This window comes from Leptidea sinapis, chromosome 24 (assembly GCF_905404315.1).
Source record: "Leptidea sinapis chromosome 24, ilLepSina1.1, whole genome shotgun sequence".
Classification (NCBI taxonomy): Eukaryota; Metazoa; Arthropoda; class Insecta; order Lepidoptera; family Pieridae; genus Leptidea; species Leptidea sinapis.
This window is the reverse complement of record NC_066288.1, coordinates 1,095,636-1,113,575: the sequence shown is the minus strand read 5'-3', so window position 1 is coordinate 1,113,575 and position 17,940 is coordinate 1,095,636. Positions and strand designations below refer to the sequence as shown.

The following is a 17,940-nucleotide window of genomic DNA, read 5'->3' as shown; positions in this document are numbered from 1 at the left end:
ATTCAAAATAACAGTGTGTACATTTTATTTTAGTACTTTCCGACTTCCATTCACCTATTATATTTTAACATAATACACTGCCGCATCATCATCATTTTTTATTACCCATTTTTTAAAGTTTGCTAAAATCTTACGTAAGGCCTCAGCCCGAGAGAAATGAATACAGTACCGTCCTTGACAGTGGTCACGGGCGTACTGCTAAAGCGTATTGATCAAACCAACGAGGAAAAATTATAAATACTAATAAACTATCGAATAAAATAAGTTTTGTAGATAGCTATCATAGTGTTATGATAATATAAAACAATTCAAATGAAAAAGCCTATTTTTCCAATAATAAATCTATCGAGATTTTATTTCGTAATCGTATTTTCGAAAATTGCCATAATTTAGATAAATAAATGAAGATAAACATGTCAAAAAATTGGAACCGTAGTATTTGTAGAAGTATTTTATGTAGAATTTCAAAAATGTTAGTTTTTAGGACTATAGCGCCTTAAGGCCAGAGAAGATCATTTTGAATTATTTTCATTTATAATAACTAATGGACAGTAGGTAATAATTGTGTTGTGTATTAGAAAAAAAAATGATATTTTCCGTATCCAAATCCGAGGGTGGATATAAACTGTATAATGTAGTACTGTATACTGTTGATTATAAATAATGATGGTCTAAGAACAATGTTGTAAATATGAAGGTAAACAAGTACTGCAAATTCTATACATTTGTAGATCTAATCACTAGTTAATATATTTATTTGAAACATAAAATATTGTTAATATTTATATGGTCACTGTCAGATGATACTAGGTTAGCTAATTACGTAATAACTTAACGTAAGACTTAAGGACCCTTAGGTAGGAAGTAAATAAATTGACCGATATGGTATTACATGGATCTCACATATTTTAAAGGTGAACTGAGTTGCGAGACTTGGTTTGGACGGCATTGACGTACAATAATTGTTTATTGTTCATCAATAGATACATAAAGGCTAATATTTTCGCAGTAGTACGACGAACAATGTAGTCGGCGAATGCGGAAAAAGGATTCGGAAATGCTTTTTCTTCTCCATTGTACAAATACTTATTCTGAATACTCCGTGACTAGCTAAGATTTGTATCATCATGATAATGATCTCTTATTAATCTTAATATAAAGACGGGTAAATCCGAGTTGGACCCACAACCACAATTAAGATAATACAATACAGTGCACTAATACAATATTTTATAAAAGAAAGGCTTTTTTATTTGCGTTAATATACTCATTATTATAGCGGCATGAGTAATAGGGTCACACCGTTAAAATTTCAGCTGTTTAACAGTTTCTGATATACAGCTGAGAGAGGCACGTACGGTCGGATGGAATAGGGTTCCCGTTGGACCCTGAGAGTACGGACGGTTAAGAGCCCATGTTTTAGAGTTGAGTGCGTTCAAACAGCTTCATAATGTTAGGAGACATCAAGTTCGTTTGTAAGACACAAAGACTGGACGACACTCCATTTTTATCCACAGTGGTCGCAGTGAGTCGAGTCTGTCTTTTGTGGATAAAAATAGTCTCGCACGAACACTACCTACATTGGTAACACTTGTTGCTGAAAGGTCTGACGTCACTCGCCTACCCTGGGCCGTGCTAGCGCCGGGGGGCCGAGGGGGTACCGCGCCCCCACAGTGGGCCCTCACTGACGTAATAAAATACATTCATGAATGGAAGACTCCTATATAGTCATATGATTTAGGTATACTTTTACGTCGTAAAGTACGTTATTATAACTTTTCTCATTTCATTGTATTGATTGCTTTTCCTTGATAATAATTTTTCACCGATTTCGAAAAAAGAGAATAGTCAAGTGAAGTACTTATTTGCAGTGAAAACTTTTTAAGTTACGGTGAGCACTTTATTTTATGGGTATTGAATGAGACTGAAGTGAAGACCACAATGAACTTCGGATCGTTGACCACAACATAAATATTGAGCAAAATATAAGTAACTACTCCATAGCTGAATATATAAGCGATCCGACAGCCTGGGACTAGATTATAATTATTTTATAGCCATTGCAATGACTGTACAATATTGTGTATTTCAATAAAAACAGCGCAAAAAAAGAACACTGGGATAGTTTCTTGCGCCGCTTTTTCTCTCTTAGAGCCTTCCATTTGTTTCCGAAGCGGTAGTAGTATCTAGTATATTAGAAATGACATCAAAAATAATTCTAAAGGAAGCAATTTAGAAAAAATAAATGCCTTTTATGCCTTTATAGCCTTGTTTTAAACCAGCCCAATCTAAGGGCCTAAGAATAGTACTACCATCTAGCTATCTATGAGATAATGATGAAACCGGAAGGTAGCAACCAAACACCTTAATGCTACCAAGTATCCATATCTCCATATTTGAGCTAGAGCACTCGTGTAAGACTACTCAATAGGCAGTAGAATCTAAAAAGGGTCTACTTGAAGAAATTTTTCGAATGACCAACTGGTTTAGTGTCATTAATTTACTACTGATTTTTTACGCTCTAGGCACTACGAGTATAATATAACAATGTGTGTGAGAGAGCTGACATATCAAAGGATTCAGTAAAACTGTTACTTACATATAACTTTTAAGACACTAAAGTATAATAAGTATGATATAATTTTATTAATCTTTCAATATTTAAGTATTGCAACAAGTGATAAAGTTATTTTAATGGTTCACCGGCGTACATAGAAATAAATACTTACATAATTCATTGGATTCTTGGAATGGAAACGTTACCGCGTTTATCAGTAATTCCCGTGTCAATAATAATTTCCGTTGGTTTTTCTAAGTAAAGCATTTACTAAATTTAATTTTGATAAAATGTCAATAATTCATGTATTAGTAGCGACCCAAACTAATTTCAGTTTTTGTTTCGTTTTTTTTGTATTGCATTAATTAAACATTTCATATCGTAGTGTCTGTTAGTTAAATTTTTTGAAATAAGAGGAAAAACGAGCTTACAGGTTACCGGAAGGTAAGTGAGCACTGCCGCCGACATTCTCCCACAACATCAGAGGAATCAGAGGAGTGTTGCCAATTATTAAGACATGTGTACACACTTTTTTTGAAGGTACAAGAGAATCTGAGTGTCGGTGATCACTTCACATCAGGTCATCCGTACGCTAGTTTGTCCTCCTCTTCCATAAAAAAGGTAACCATGTCACATCGTCCCGGAAGCACTGCACAAGGTAGCTCAATCCATAGTTTGAATATACGTGGAAAAAAATCTTTGAAAACCGCACTATAGAGGATCACCAGACATCCAAATGGTCGGGATGATATTCTAATATATGGCGTATCGTGCGAAGGTGAAAATCGTCGGCAGTATTCAGTTCAAACACCACCACACCACATTTATCTCTTCGGAGGTGCTCTTTGGAGCACTCACCGTGATAAATGTGGTAAAGACACAATATATAATAAGAATATTTGAATTTGAATTTACTTGCATCTTCTGGATTCTTCTAGGGCGTTTGACTGTATAAACACGGATTTTATTCTTTCTAAAATGTCATATTACGTCAGAAACAACGATGGCACACCCTCAACCTCCGATCTATCCCCTGTAACTAAAGGCGTTCCCCAGGGATCGATTCTTGGCACTTTGCTGTTTGCAAGTTATACGGCCGTTATTACTTACTAATTGTATCAAATATTGCTTATATATCATCTTTATGCTGATGATACGCAACTCTATATTTCCTTTGATCCTGTAGACACAGTGGCAGCAACACTTAAACTAAATTCTTACTTAGAGCAAATACGTTTATGGGCAATGAGGAATTGCTTAGTGCGAAATTCCGTTTAGTCTCAGTGTATGGTATTAAGCTCTAAAACTTAATAAAATAAACATGCTTAATCCTATAATAAAAATTAATTGCGGACGCTGTTTATCTGGGCCTCGACTCTTAAGCAGGATTGCAAAGATTATTCAGCGAGTCCAAAATGCTTGTGCCAGGTTTTGCTTCAACATCCCTGCTCGCTCACATGTCACTCCTTACATTAATGAAGCAAATATTTTAAAAATGGAATCACGCAGAAGACTTCACCTCGTCACTCTACTCTTTAGGGTGCTTAAGAACGGTATCCCAAAATACTTGCGTGAGAAACATATGTGATTGACTGATAGTTCAGCAGGCATTAAGCGAGACTGTACCTGACTTTATTTGCTTTGCCGAGGCATAGAACAGACGCATTTAATGGAAGTTTTAAGTTTGCCGCAACTAAGTGCTGGAATGACTTGCCACCACCAGTAAGATCACTAAAATCATCAAAATCATCATTTAAAAATAAATTAAAAACTTATCTTTTAACTACACAAAAAAAATTAAATTAATCATACCAGCACTTAGACCGTACGTCCTTGCTGCCTACAGGCAGCGGTTGTGTTTTGTAATACTGCTTTTGTTTAAATGTCTTACTATTTTCCTGTTTAGCTAGTAAAAGATTGATAACTTGGGCAGGCTGTATCCGTGATGAAACCCAAATAAGGCTGCCACAGAAAACCAGCGCTGCAGCTTGCTGCACCAAAATTATTGTTGGTATATAGGTATTCCAAATAAAAATATGAAATTAACGAGACATTCACATGATTCTTCAGCCGTAGCATTAGATATTGGGTAAGCTATAGAAAATTTTGTTTAGTCATCTTGTAAAGTAAGTATATATTTTAATTTATAAATTCCAGCTTCAGGCAAGGGTCCCACTATATCTAGACTTATTCTATCGAAAGGTCTAGAATGAATGTTGTTGTGATTTGCATAGGTGATTTATTAATTTTTCTTAAGGCTTTATTGGTTTGGCAAAACTTGCAATTTTTTACATAGTTTTCTATATCTGATCTCTTATTTTTCCAAAAATAACGTTCTTTTACGCGATTAAACATTCTGTTTGACCCTAAATGGCCCGCTATTGGTATATCGTGGTTCTCCTTCAAGATTTTTGTAATTTCTGTAGGCACGGGATATATTATACTATTGTGATGGATATTGACTGTTATATTTGTACTATCAAAAAGATACATTAGGATACTATATATTTTTACAAATGAATGTTGTTCAAATGAATTCCTAAAGTCGGAAATAGCTATCTCATTGATTTTGCCGGTAAGTAGAATACTGTCTCTAGCAGATTTTAATGCTTTAAATATATCAGGGTAGGTACAAGTATCAAAGTAGTAAATAGGAAATAGTAAATCTTACCATTTATTTTAGATATTTTAAACGAATGCAGTTCACGTTCTCCTTCTACAACATTGACATTCTCTGAGGCAGAGATTACGTCAGAAAGGTAAGGATTCGACTCATCAAAATCTATTGATACTGGAAGAAGAATTACATTTGCAGAACTCTTAAGAAGGCTCTCGTTGTGCTCTTTTATATATGTATTAAAAATCTTGCTTTTACCTTTAATACATTTTAAATAATTGGAATAATCTTCACTAATATTTGTTTGATTTTCAGCTATCTGGCTAGTGACGCTAGTTGATGGACTAGTGGATACAGGTAAATTTTCAGGTAAAGATTGAAGGAGATCGGTGTTATTAGGAATATGTGAAGGTAAGTTTTCAGGATTTTGGTTACTAGTAGAAGGTTGTGGATCAGAATAAGTTTCATGAGGTGAATTGTCTGACGTAAAGAATGGAATCGCAGAGGGCGATAAATTTAAAGGACTCAAATTAGCTGGGTCATAATCTGTTGATAATAGATCTTCAAGGTTTTGATCTGGCAAACTAGGGATAGATAGATGGGGTGAATTTGGTCTTTGATCTCTGGCTTCATCTTCAGCATTATCAGTTAGATCTTTAGAAATTAATGGATTTATTGGGTATCGTGACAATGCATCTGCGTTAGTTTTTATTTTACCCTTTTTTATATTCAATCTCGTAGTCAAATTCTTCAAGTTTGAGCCTCCATCTAACGAGCTTGGAGCCCGGGTGTTTACAATTAAAGAGCCACTTGAGTGGACGGTGATCTGTTATAATTTTGAATCGTCTACCATAAAGGTAGGGACGGAAAACTTTAGTACCATAAATGATCGCTAGACATTCTTTTTCAGTGACGCTGTAATTGCATTCAGCTTTATTTAATGTTCTTGAAGAAAATGCAATGGGGCGATCTTTGCCAATGGATCCTTGTGAAAGTATAGCAGATATTGCGAAATTTGAAGCGTCACATGTAAGTAAAAAGGGTTTAGTGAAATCAGGATTAGCTAGAACAGGTGCGGAAATAAGAGAATTTTTTAATTTTTTAAAAGATAATTCCTTCTTATTTTATAATTCCGTTTCATTATTCCACAGAAATGGGACGTCCTTTTAAGGAGATTGGTTAAAGGTTTAGCTAGTTTTGACATATCAGGAATGAACCTGCGATAATAGGAAACTAATCCAAGGAAGGACTTTATGTCCTTAGGGCACTGGGGTGTAGGAAAGTCTGCCACAGCTTTTATTTTCTCTGGGTTCAGTTTTACCCCGTCATCGGTAATGATATGTCCAAGGTAGGAAACTTCCTTGCGGAGAAATTCGCACTTGTCAGGTTGCAACTTTAACCCGTAGGTGCGGAGCCTGTCAAATACATTAGAGAGGTTGTTTATGTGCTGATCAGGAATCAGGATCAGGAAACGAAGGAGTAGATTACAATGTCATCCAAGTAGACAAAGCATTGTATACCTTGTAACCCAGATAGGGCAGAATTCATAAGTCTTTGAAATGTTGCAGGTGCATTTTTTAGTCCAAAGGGCATTCTAGTGAATTCAAAATGACCTTGTGGAACTGAGAAGGCTGTTTTGGGTGCATCCTGGAGCGACATTTTAATTTGATGGAAGCCCGACGCGAGATCGAGAGTACTGAAATATTTACATTTGCCCAACTGGTCTAATATATCGGATATGTTTGGGATAAGATAAGAATCGCCGATTGTGATATCATTTAGTTTGCGGTAGTCGATTACTACCCGCCACTTCTTTATTCCGGATGCATCCATCTTTTTTGGGACGACCCAGATTGGAGATGACCAAGGGGATGTTGAAGGCTTAATAATTCCTTCTTCTAGCATTTTGCTGATTTGTGATTGAACCTCACCTTTGTGAATGTCAGGGAATCGATAGGATTTTGTATGTATAGGGATTGAGGAGGATGTTTTAATTTCATGCTGAATACCTTCTGTAAAAGTTAACTTATCACTAGGCAAATGAAATATATCAGAGAATATGGAACATAAATTAAACAGAGCGTCTCTTTCTTCGCAATTTAAATGGGATACTCTCAAAAGATCTAAAACTTTATCAGTTCTATCTGAAATTTTTTGATCATTAATATTCGAATAAAATATAGAGTTATTTTCATTGTATTCTAAAGGATTAATTATTAATTTGAGGTCTGAATTTATCTCTATTTGATTTTCGGATGTATTTACCACGGATATATTAATTCTAGAATTAGGTTTTACTTTAACAATACAGTTAGCGATTAATAGAGAATCCATAATATGTTGATCTAGAATGAGACCTTCTTTGATTTCGGGATTATGTACTGAGCATTCTATTACCGTTTCGGTTCTAGGCGCAATTGTATAAATGGGGTTATTAAATTTTAAATTGAATTTTACGTCATCAATACTAAGTTACTTCAAAGTATAATCTATTTTACTTTTATGTAAAGAAAGGAAATCATTTCCGATAATACCGTCGTATGGAAAGTCGAAATTAGGTATGAGGTGGAAATCATGTTCTATTGAATTAATTTCGATAGATATACAACCTAACGAATTGATTGGATTGTCGGTATTTCCTAAGCCAATGAATGTTATAATGTTTTTAATCACCTCGGGCATATTTTCTATTATATGCATTTTAATAAGACTGATTGTAGCTCCACTGTCGACAAGGAGTCGAAAGGGTTTTGAGGAGAGAGATGTTTGGATTTCAATATAAGGTAAGTAATTTTTTAAAGGATTTGTGTTAACGTTGTAAGATTTTAATGCTTTTTCTTCTTTTTTAGGTATTGGATGCTGAGGATTTGACTTCAGGCTTCCGTTTTGGGGCTGGTTACCCTGTTGTGTAGCCTTGAGAGTTAGGCTTCCGTTTTGGGGCTGGTTACCCTGTCGTGGAGCCTTGAGGGTTAGGCTTCCGTTTTGGGGCTGGTTACCCTGTCGTGTAGCCTTGAGCGTTAGGCTTCCGTTTTGGGGCTGGTTACCCTGTCGTGTAGCCTTGAAAGTGGGAATGGTGTCGAAATAATTTTTTGATTTGAGATTTTTATTGCAAGGCTTCGCGTGACACCTTCGCGAGCCCACTACGCGTTTAAATGGGTAAGCTGTTGGTCATTATTATCATTAGAGCATAGCTGTCGTGGCTCTGAGTTATCATTATTTAAGTTTTCATTTATGACAAAATTAACATTATCTGCTCTGGGTCTGGTTAGTTGTAGTCTATTGTTATTGTCGTCTAAAACAATTTTCTATTGAATGACCTTGTTCTTTACAGTAGCGACAGAATGGGCTTCTGTTCTCAAACTGCCTTGTGGTTTGAAATTTTTGGGTATTATTATGTATTGTTGTGACCCTTAAATGGCTGTTGGGGTTTAGGAGTTGATCGGTGTAATGATAATTGGTGAGAACTTCTTTTATGAAATAAATTTAAAATTTTCTCTTCTGAGACTGCTAGGTTAATTGCTTCATTGAGATTTAGTGGATCTTTACAACGAACTAAATTTGAAATTTCGGGTTTAAGACCCAATAAAAAGGTATGGAGAGCTAGGTCTTCCATTGCTGCCATTCGACCGGTTAACTCTGATTTCTTCTTATTCGATATAGTTACTTCTGTTAAAAGTTTTGAAAGACATGTCTCTACGCGTAAAGAAAATTGTGACACTGATTCTGTATTATTTTGTTGACATTCCTGCAATTCAAGTAAAAGGTGTAAATTGTGTTTTGAGAAAATCGCTAAGTTGATCCCAATTGTCGAATTCCTTAATAGAGCAAGCTAATTCCGCTTTGCCCTCAAGTTAAGAAAGTATGAATTTAAATAAAATCGATTTTTAAGAATCCGGTGCTAGTCCAATAGCATTATTGCAATTATTAATAAAAGAATTTAATTTTTCGCGTGTCCCATCAAAAGGACTAATGAATTTGAATAAAGTGCTACTTTTTAACTCACTTTTTTCATGTTTAATTTGAGATTCTTTAACCGACATGTTTAATTAAATAAAATATTCACTTATAAAATTTAAAATGTACTACGGTGTGATAGACGGCCACCAAGATTGTTTATAAATTCGATGAGATAAGCTACTCGACAAAATGTTCTCGGAACCTAAGATGATGTAATTAAATAAGAATGTAGATGACAATAACGCTCTTTAGTAGTATAATATTTATGCAATAAACTTTGGATAAAGTATTGTTAGACCTCACACCTTGCACTTTCACTGTAGTTTTAGAAATATGTCTATTTAATATCTCAGTTATTATGGGTTTTGCACTTTCACACTTGAAATATTTAAAATTTGAAGACTTACAGGACCACGGCGATATTCACGGCGAATTCAAATCGAGTCATAATTGGCACAATTTATGGTAAATCGTTAGGTACCAGAGGACTCGGCGTTGATGAAGAGAAGAAGATTCAGCGATGTTGGAAAGCACCACGTAGATAGTTATTTCTTTCCGGTATAGCAGGTCGAAGCTTGTTAGCAGTTCACAACCATTGGATTCAGGCGGTCACTAAGATTTGTATAGTACTCTGGATTAGTACTATTTTGTTAAACACTTATTAAAACCAACCAACACAGATATTATTTTCACTTGCACTTTTTGGTATCACTATAACTTTTCACTTGAGGCGTTTACCGCGGATTTATAAAATTTTAAATCCCACCGCTGCCACCATTTGTTAGACGGAATATTAAAAACGAACTTTTAAAAAAGAAATTTATTTAGAACTAGAAAATATAATTGAAATGTCGGCAGCGAAGATCTCCTATATCATTGATATACAGAAATAGTTTTACAGATCCAGTACGTATCCTTGGGGACCTTCAGCGTTTAAGAGCCTTCGGTTCGAGTAATATCCGTCGACAACAACCTGTACGCTGCTAATAAAATAAAAAAAATGTAAGTGTTCTTTATCATAAACGTACTGTTAGACGCAATATTAAAAACGAACTTTTAAAAAAGAAATTTATTTAGAACTAGAAAATATAATTGAAATGTATGAGTGGCTCAGGATTCGGAAGGAGACTGACTGCCTTTATATTTTATTAAGTGACGCCTTGGTCTTAAAGTGCTGACGCTAATGTTATGTCTGCATTAAAGCATACATATGTGCATATATAACAGTACTTGGGAATGCTTTCAAGTATTGTAATTGGAGTTATTGATTTTGGTGAAAATAATGTTGAACAATTCTTTTACATTATCAGTTACTGGTGAAGCTGATAAAAATAACTAGTGTAATCAAATCAAATCACTTTGTGTAGTGTGTTGTATTGCATGTTGAGTGTAATCAATGAACTGAATTAAAAAATGTAAGACGAGATTTAAACTATTTGATTATTGCATTTGTAGCTGGCTGGTATTACCTAGCTTCCTAGTCTAATAAATACCTACAACTGAAACTCGATCGTGGTCTGCATTAACCTGAAGCGAAGAGCATTATGGCGCCAGTCGGTCAGTGACCTTTTGTTTGTAACTTCCGCGAGCAAAACCTGACGACGTACTTTGACTGCATCGAAAAACCGATATCACCCCCGACCTGCCCCACCAGCTATCGTCGAGCTGAGTTGAGAGCTGCGAGTATCTAGCAGGCGTCGCTACATACCGCGCTACATTTACTGTTTCATTTTATTATATTCTAGAAATAGTCTCAAAGTAAAATAACTCATTAAGAGACATTGTAAATATTTCAAAATGACTATATAAAAGACCACTACAAAGTTATATTATTTTCATAACTCGTACAGGCGTTATTCCGGGGCAGCTAACGCCTGTGACTCCTCTGGTGGTGGAGGAGTGTGGGGGTGGCTATAATTACATACCATCGGCATATCTGACCAGTTCGTTTGTTCTCCATTTCCATAAAAAAACATAATAATATTATTGTTCATTGTAATCACGTGGACCATGATTCACAATAATGTGTAATAATTCAAGCCAAACAACGAAAGTAATTACCTTAGGAAAGAGGATTTATACTGCCGCGACACCAGCGTTGGCCATAGGCAGTGTACTGGAACCATACCGGCGTTGTCCAGAGGCAGTATACTGCCACCTCACCAGCGTTTGCCGGAGGCAGTATACTGCCACCACGCCGGCGTTGTCCAGGGGCAGTATACTGGCACCACGCCGGCGTTGTCCAGGGGCAGTATACTGGCACCACACCGGTGTTGGCCAGAGGCAGTATACTGCCACCACACCGGCGTTGGCCAGAGGCAGTATACTGTCACCACACCGGCGTTGGCCAGAGGCAGTATACTGCTACCACACCGGCGTTGGCCAGAGGCAGTATACTGCCACCACACCGGCGTTGGCCAGAGGCAGTATACTGCCACCACACCGGCGTTGGCCAGAGGCAGTATACTGCCACCACACCGGCGTTGGCCAGAGGCAGTATAAGTCAAAGTCAAAGTCAAAAAAATCTTTATTCACTGTAAAACTTTATAAGTTATTTAGTGCAAGTCAGGATGAAGTACAAAAGTTACAATAGCATTCAAATGAGTATAACAATATTCATTAACAAAATATAGAACATTAATTCCAACTATCTTTATCATTCAAATAATCTTTCACGCTATAATAGGCCTTAGATGTTAATTTATTTTTTACGATACATTTAAATTTTTTAATAGGTAACATTTTAATTTCATTTGGGAGTTTATTATAAAATAAAACACAATCCACTTTAAAAGATTTAGCAATTTTACGGAGCCTAGTAGATGGAATTGCGAGTTTATGTTTGTTTCGAGTATTGACACCGTGTACATCACTATTCTTTTTAAATTGGCTAATATTTTTATGGGCGTATAGGAGGTTCTCGTATATGTACTGGCAGTGTACGTTCATAATATTTATTTCACTAAACTTTTCTCTCAATGAATCCCTTGAACGCATTTTATAGACTGCTCGAATTGCTCTTTTCTGCAGCACAAATATGTTTTCAATATCTGCCGCCCTAACCCACTATAATTCCGTAAGACATGACACTATGAAAGTAGCTGAAATATTATACTGCCACACCACCTATTCTACCACTAAGCAGTAACTTCTACTTGTATCTTACTCGTGCCAACCGCATTCCATAATTAATTGCTTGACTTGATTAAATCAGAAATTGCCGAGGAAAGTGTATATAGTGTATATAGCAATAATATAATTTCGAAGACCAGCGTTCTATTTTTAGTACATAAGTTCTGCTAGCTTTAACTGAAACTATTTATAGAATAGATTCAGGTTGCGAAGTTTTGCACGTGTACCGATTCATTAATTTTCGATTCAGAATTCAAACTTTGTAACAAATTTTGTAATAAAAATCATTTTCTTTTATACTATTTTTTATTTGAAGCATTAAAACTATGCACTCAATAAAAGTGCCTTGAAATTAACGGGAAGCATTTTAAATGTTTTGTTTTTTCGGCAAAATTCTTACAATTAATTTAATATATTACATACGCTTTAAATCAACTCTACTGAAAAATATGTTAAATTAATTATATTGGTACTAAAACTACTTAACTGTTGCTTATGTGATGTCTGTGATAGCAAGGGAGCATGGGCGGCAGTCAACACTTCACAAAAACATCTGATGTGATGCAGGTCACAGCATGCTCAACTAACCTGCTTCATAAATAATATAAAATAAGGCTGTTATATATACAGACTGTACTTTGAGACTAAAGTTCAGCAAGAGGTTAAAATAAAAAAAAAGCAGGCAATCATAATTACGATACAGTAAGCGGCCTATGATCTTTCTTTAATATCTGACATAAAGTTCATGTACTGTCGCACGTTGGTATAAATACAATGGCGGCAGACGCAGCAGATATTTATATGAAATGCCATACGTACTCAACATTAGATATATCAAGTTATATATTATGTTAATTAGTGTGCCCTTGACGTAGTCACTACTGAATAGACGTTAGTCTAGTCGGGAAATTCGTACAATATTCATAAACATAGTAGAGTTTTATTAAGATGAATAATCTGCCATGGATCGATAGGCGAGCAGCCTGGGGAAGCAGTGGGCGCTGAGGGTGGTGTGGGTGTGAGTTCTCCCACTGAGGGTGGTGGCGAGGTGGTGGCGAGGTGGCGGGAGACGTTCATTGAGAACGTGTGGGCGACGCGCGTAGGCGGCGAGCTTATAAAGGCTGGCAACCCACCCTCGCTTAATAGTCGTGTTCGAACCTCTGAATACTAACTGTGACTGGTGAAACATAAAAATGTGCAACATCCTGACTGGACTCAGGTAAGAGGTACAATTATTTATATGCATCATTCATCAGTTACTAACACGGATTGATTAAATTTACAAAAAAAATAAAATTTATTAAATATATTTCCTAAATTAAATATCACTTATTATTAGAATTACTTTATTACATAATTTAACTGTATGGTGCATATTTTGAAATATATTCGAAAATTTTTCTAGAATGTGGACGATCTTCTTGTGCTATATATTAGCAGAAGTAAAGAGTTACCCAATGCAGAGTTGGCCAGTGTACCCTCAGGTACCTCGTGACTACGCTGAAGATGATTACTACTACGCTCCTAAGGCTCAATATTACTATGACGGTGCAGCGATGAATCCCCCTGAAGCATATGCTCAAGTTCCTTATACATACTATTACGATCCTTACGGACATTTCTCTAATGAAGCGCCAAAGGTCCATGAAGAGAGATTTGATGCTCTACCTATTGGTCAAGAGACATGGTACGAGAGTGAGTCCAACCCCAGATGGCATTCTAATGACATGGATGACGTCAATGCGGCATTTTTAGACAATCTCATTCTCACACAGATGGCTCAAGATGCTCAAAGACGTCGCGAGAATGCTCGAGCTGCATTCCAAAACGTGAATTATGAAACAAAAGATAATGAAGATGAAGATGTTAGAGAACTGAAAGCTCTTGCAGGAAAGCCACTCTATCATGTTCCTAAAACTGTTCCTAGAATCGAAGATGACGACGACGATGACGATTACGAAGGCGACGATGCTGACAGTTTCATTAACTGGAATGGAAACAAAAGAAGTCTAAGCACAGATGCGCCTGAAACTCATTCTGAAGAATCTAACAAGGAAGGTCAAAAAGAAGTCGTATTGCCTCGACCATCTCACACCACACATAGCCATCTGAGTTCAACATTCGGTCAAAACAAGCGAAGCCCTTTATATTCCGTTATTACTCGACCAAGAGACAGCCCCAACCATGTAAGTATCATATTGATAAAGAAATAAAAAAGTGTTTTAATACTATCAATAATGGATTTTGTCGTACTAAATCGCAGCAGTAGTTATAATATAGAATAGGTATAAGATTAGAGAACTCCGACGTCTAAAAATAGCCTTGCTGGGTTGGGGGTGGTGGGTGACACGGCACGCTCTGAGGCCGGGTCAGTCAGGTTGGGTGGCGACAAGGCATCGATATCTAGAGCTGGATTCTCCCTCACACCTAACCTACTTTACTCTCCGTATCAATGAATTGCATTCTCAGCACTTAAAAGTAAACGATTCGTTTTATTTCAGGGATCATCGGAATCACGAAGAATTAAGAAACGTTTCGTATCAAGCGATTCGGATCTTGTTGTTGAATTACGAGGCTTAAAACATCATATTGCAACCTAATTGAATTGCTCGAAGAGAAACCGTCAACTAACATGAGACTGAATTACTTTAGCTTAGGAATTACGTATGGCATACAGATACCTATATCTATGTACACGATAAAAAAACCGTAAACAATGTAGAGCTCAGATATTTCTTCTTAATATAGTAGAGCGTATTTATTTTTACTTAAATTGTCATTCATTTACTGATATAATATTTTTTTCGACATAGATTCGGATTTCTGAACTTCATTTACATTTATTTAGAAAACTCTTTTTAAATTATAGTAGACGTAGGTATTAGAATCAAATCGTACAAAGGCGACTATAACTTAATAATTATTGAAGATTAATATGAATTAGATTTTTACTAATAACTTCTAGTTTTCCAGATCTCTTCTGAAGAATCGCACAAAATGTGCGTCATAATAATATGTAAATAATAAAGTAGATAATTATGTACTGATTATTTTAAATTAGATAGAAAATGTTTGTATACTAAGTATTGAGTACCTACCTACATAATCTAATTTGGTCTATTTATGTATAGTTAACTTTTCGATGTGTTTATTGCTTTATAAAGTCATTTCAGTAACTTTATTATATAACCTTATACAAATATCGAAATAACGGTACCTTATCAAATCATTTGGATCATCATCAGGAGATACTATCAAATCTAAACTCATATTACCTATCAGATTCTTGGTTAATTATGTTAAAAAGAAAATATTGTTGATTAGCTGGACAAAAAGCTACATTTGCATGTGTATACTTTTATATTCGGGTGCTAAATAAATATTTAGTTATTACTACGGTCTAAGCAGACAATACCAGAAATCTTTTTGCAAAGCAAAACATAATAGAGTTGTATGTATATCTTTATAGCCTATTTTTATCTGTAAGGAGTGATTCTCTCAGGGTGAAGAGGATGCGGTGATATTTTAGCTTTACAGCTTCTGGTCTTATACTACCGTGGATCTGTAAGATCCTTACAAGTATATTTGGGGTAAAGTGAAAAGATTTGTACATTTGTTATGCGTTAAACATCAAATAGATGTTATGCATTTTCAGCATTCCTCACTTGTAAATAGCTCTCTTCCCCATTATGTAAATTTGTAACTTTTACTACATTTTTATATGTTATACTTGAACTTCTAAAGTACATATCTGACTCGTTTGTCTAAATATTTTCAAGATTAGAAGCAGATGTAACCTTAGCTGCATAGAGCCTAAAAAGTATTACTAGATTACGCGGATAGTGTCAATACATTAAAATGTGTTATGTGTTTCATAATGTTCGTAACATTTAAATAGTTATTATATAAGCGCTTATGTTAACTACAATTGTGTCCTTCATTGTATCCATTATAGTAAAATATGTTTTCAATAATATTACTTACGTTTTATGATTTCATTTCGAAAGATTTTATAGGAATTAAATGATAATAATTGAATGGCTTTCAACGAACGAATATCTTTTGTCAGATTTTAAAGAGTTGAATATTAACTTTCAGCAAGAAGGAGTTTCTCTTAATATTCTTCAAAATCGTCATAATATCTTTATGATACTATAAAATATGATATTGTGTAAAACATATTAGATAATATACTTATTATCAAAACCGAAATAAATTATTTGAATGTGACATTTATCTTTTACTTTTCCACATTCCAATTAATTCAGCCACATTATTTAATAATTACTTACTGATATTTTAGCAAAATAATTAGGTTAACTCAGGTTTTCTACACCATAAAAGGCATAAAAGCATAAAAGGCATTTATTTTCTCAAAATTGATTCCTTTAGAATTCTTTTTGATGTCATTTCTTATACTACTAGATACTACTACCGCTTCGGAAACAAATGGCGCTCTGAGAGAGAAGAAGCGGCACAAGAAACTCTCCCAGCATTCTTTTTTTTGCGCTCTTTTCAATAAAAATATACAATATTGTACAGTCATTTCTATCGCTATAAAATAATCACAATCTAGTCCCAGGCTGTCCGAGTGGAGTGGAGTAATACCACTGCTGAATATCTAAATGATAAATGGATTTACGACAGAGCCATTTTTTTATAAAACATTTAAATTTATTTATAGATAATGCCTGAACAGTGGCTGGGACTTTATTGTAGAAGTGTATACATTTACCCTTAAAGCTATTATGTATCTTATGAAGCCTACTAGAATAAGTTACAAGCAATCCCTTATTTCTAGTGTTATAATAATGAAAATCACTATTAAGAGCAAAAAGGTGACGATTTTTGTGAACATATATTAAATTTTCATAAGTGTACTGACAATGAACAGTCATAATATTTATTTCTTTAAATTTTTGTTTGAGAGACTGTCTATAACCAAGCTGATATATAGCACGAACAGCTCTCTTTTGCAGTGCAAACACTATATCAATGTCAGCAGCATGACCCCATAGTAATATACCGTACGTACGTACAAAGCATCATGAGATGCTGTGAAAATAACTAAAGAATAGTGTATCTAGCGGTCGCAACATTCGTGTACTCTCTAATCTTTCTAACTGCATATGCCGCAGAGCTGAGTCTATCTGCTAGATGGGTAATATGTGGACCCCACTGAAGCTTTTTATCTAACGTGATACTAAGAAGACCGTAGTGTCCACAAGTTCCAATCTCTGGTCATTTATAAGTACGTTGGTTTGTACCTCCGCTGTGTTTGGTGTAATGAACCGTAAACACTTTGTTTTTTTACTGTTTAAGTGCAGATTATTCGTCTCAAACCAACGCACTATCTTTGAGAGTGCATTGCTTACCTCGTCATCAATATCCGCACGTCGCTTCACTTTAAAAATAAGTGAAGTATCATCAGCAAACAATACAATCTCATAGCTATCATCTACCACAAACGGTAGATCGTTAATATAAATAAGAAACAAGAAAGGACCGAGAATAGAACCCTGTGGAACACCTATTTCCACAGGTTTACCCGAAGACCGTTTGCCATTTACATCGACTATCTGAACTCTTTCGCTTAAATATGATTTTAACAGATTTAGGGCTCTATTTTTCATAATCCCTTTGCCTGGATAAATATTTCAAATAAAATATCCTTATA

General features: G+C 35.2%; 2 protein-coding genes across 2 annotated transcripts in view; one reads left to right on the top strand and one right to left on the bottom strand.

Moving 5' to 3' along the window:
* LOC126971541 (cadherin-related tumor suppressor) overlaps positions 1–17,940 on the bottom strand; it is a 362,047-nt gene that overhangs the window by 149,189 nt on the left and 194,918 nt on the right. The window lies entirely within an intron of this gene.
* On the top strand, positions 13,414–16,469 carry LOC126971667 (uncharacterized). The gene is made up of 3 exons (XM_050818050.1): positions 13,414–13,482; positions 13,669–14,449; positions 14,765–16,469. Exons 1-3 carry the CDS (start codon positions 13,457–13,459, stop codon positions 14,861–14,863), a joined length of 906 nt encoding a protein of 301 aa, XP_050674007.1. The 5' UTR covers positions 13,414–13,456; the 3' UTR covers positions 14,864–16,469.

Coding starts and splice junctions, on each gene's coding strand:
- LOC126971667 (XM_050818050.1), top strand. CDS start 13,457: ATGTGCAACATCCTGACTGGACTCAG. Junction 13,483..13,668: donor AACATCCTGACTGGACTCAG/GTAAGAGGTACA, acceptor AAATTTTTCTAG/AATGTGGACGATCTTCTTGT. Junction 14,450..14,764: donor CAAGAGACAGCCCCAACCAT/GTAAGTATCATA, acceptor GTTTTATTTCAG/GGATCATCGGAATCACGAAG.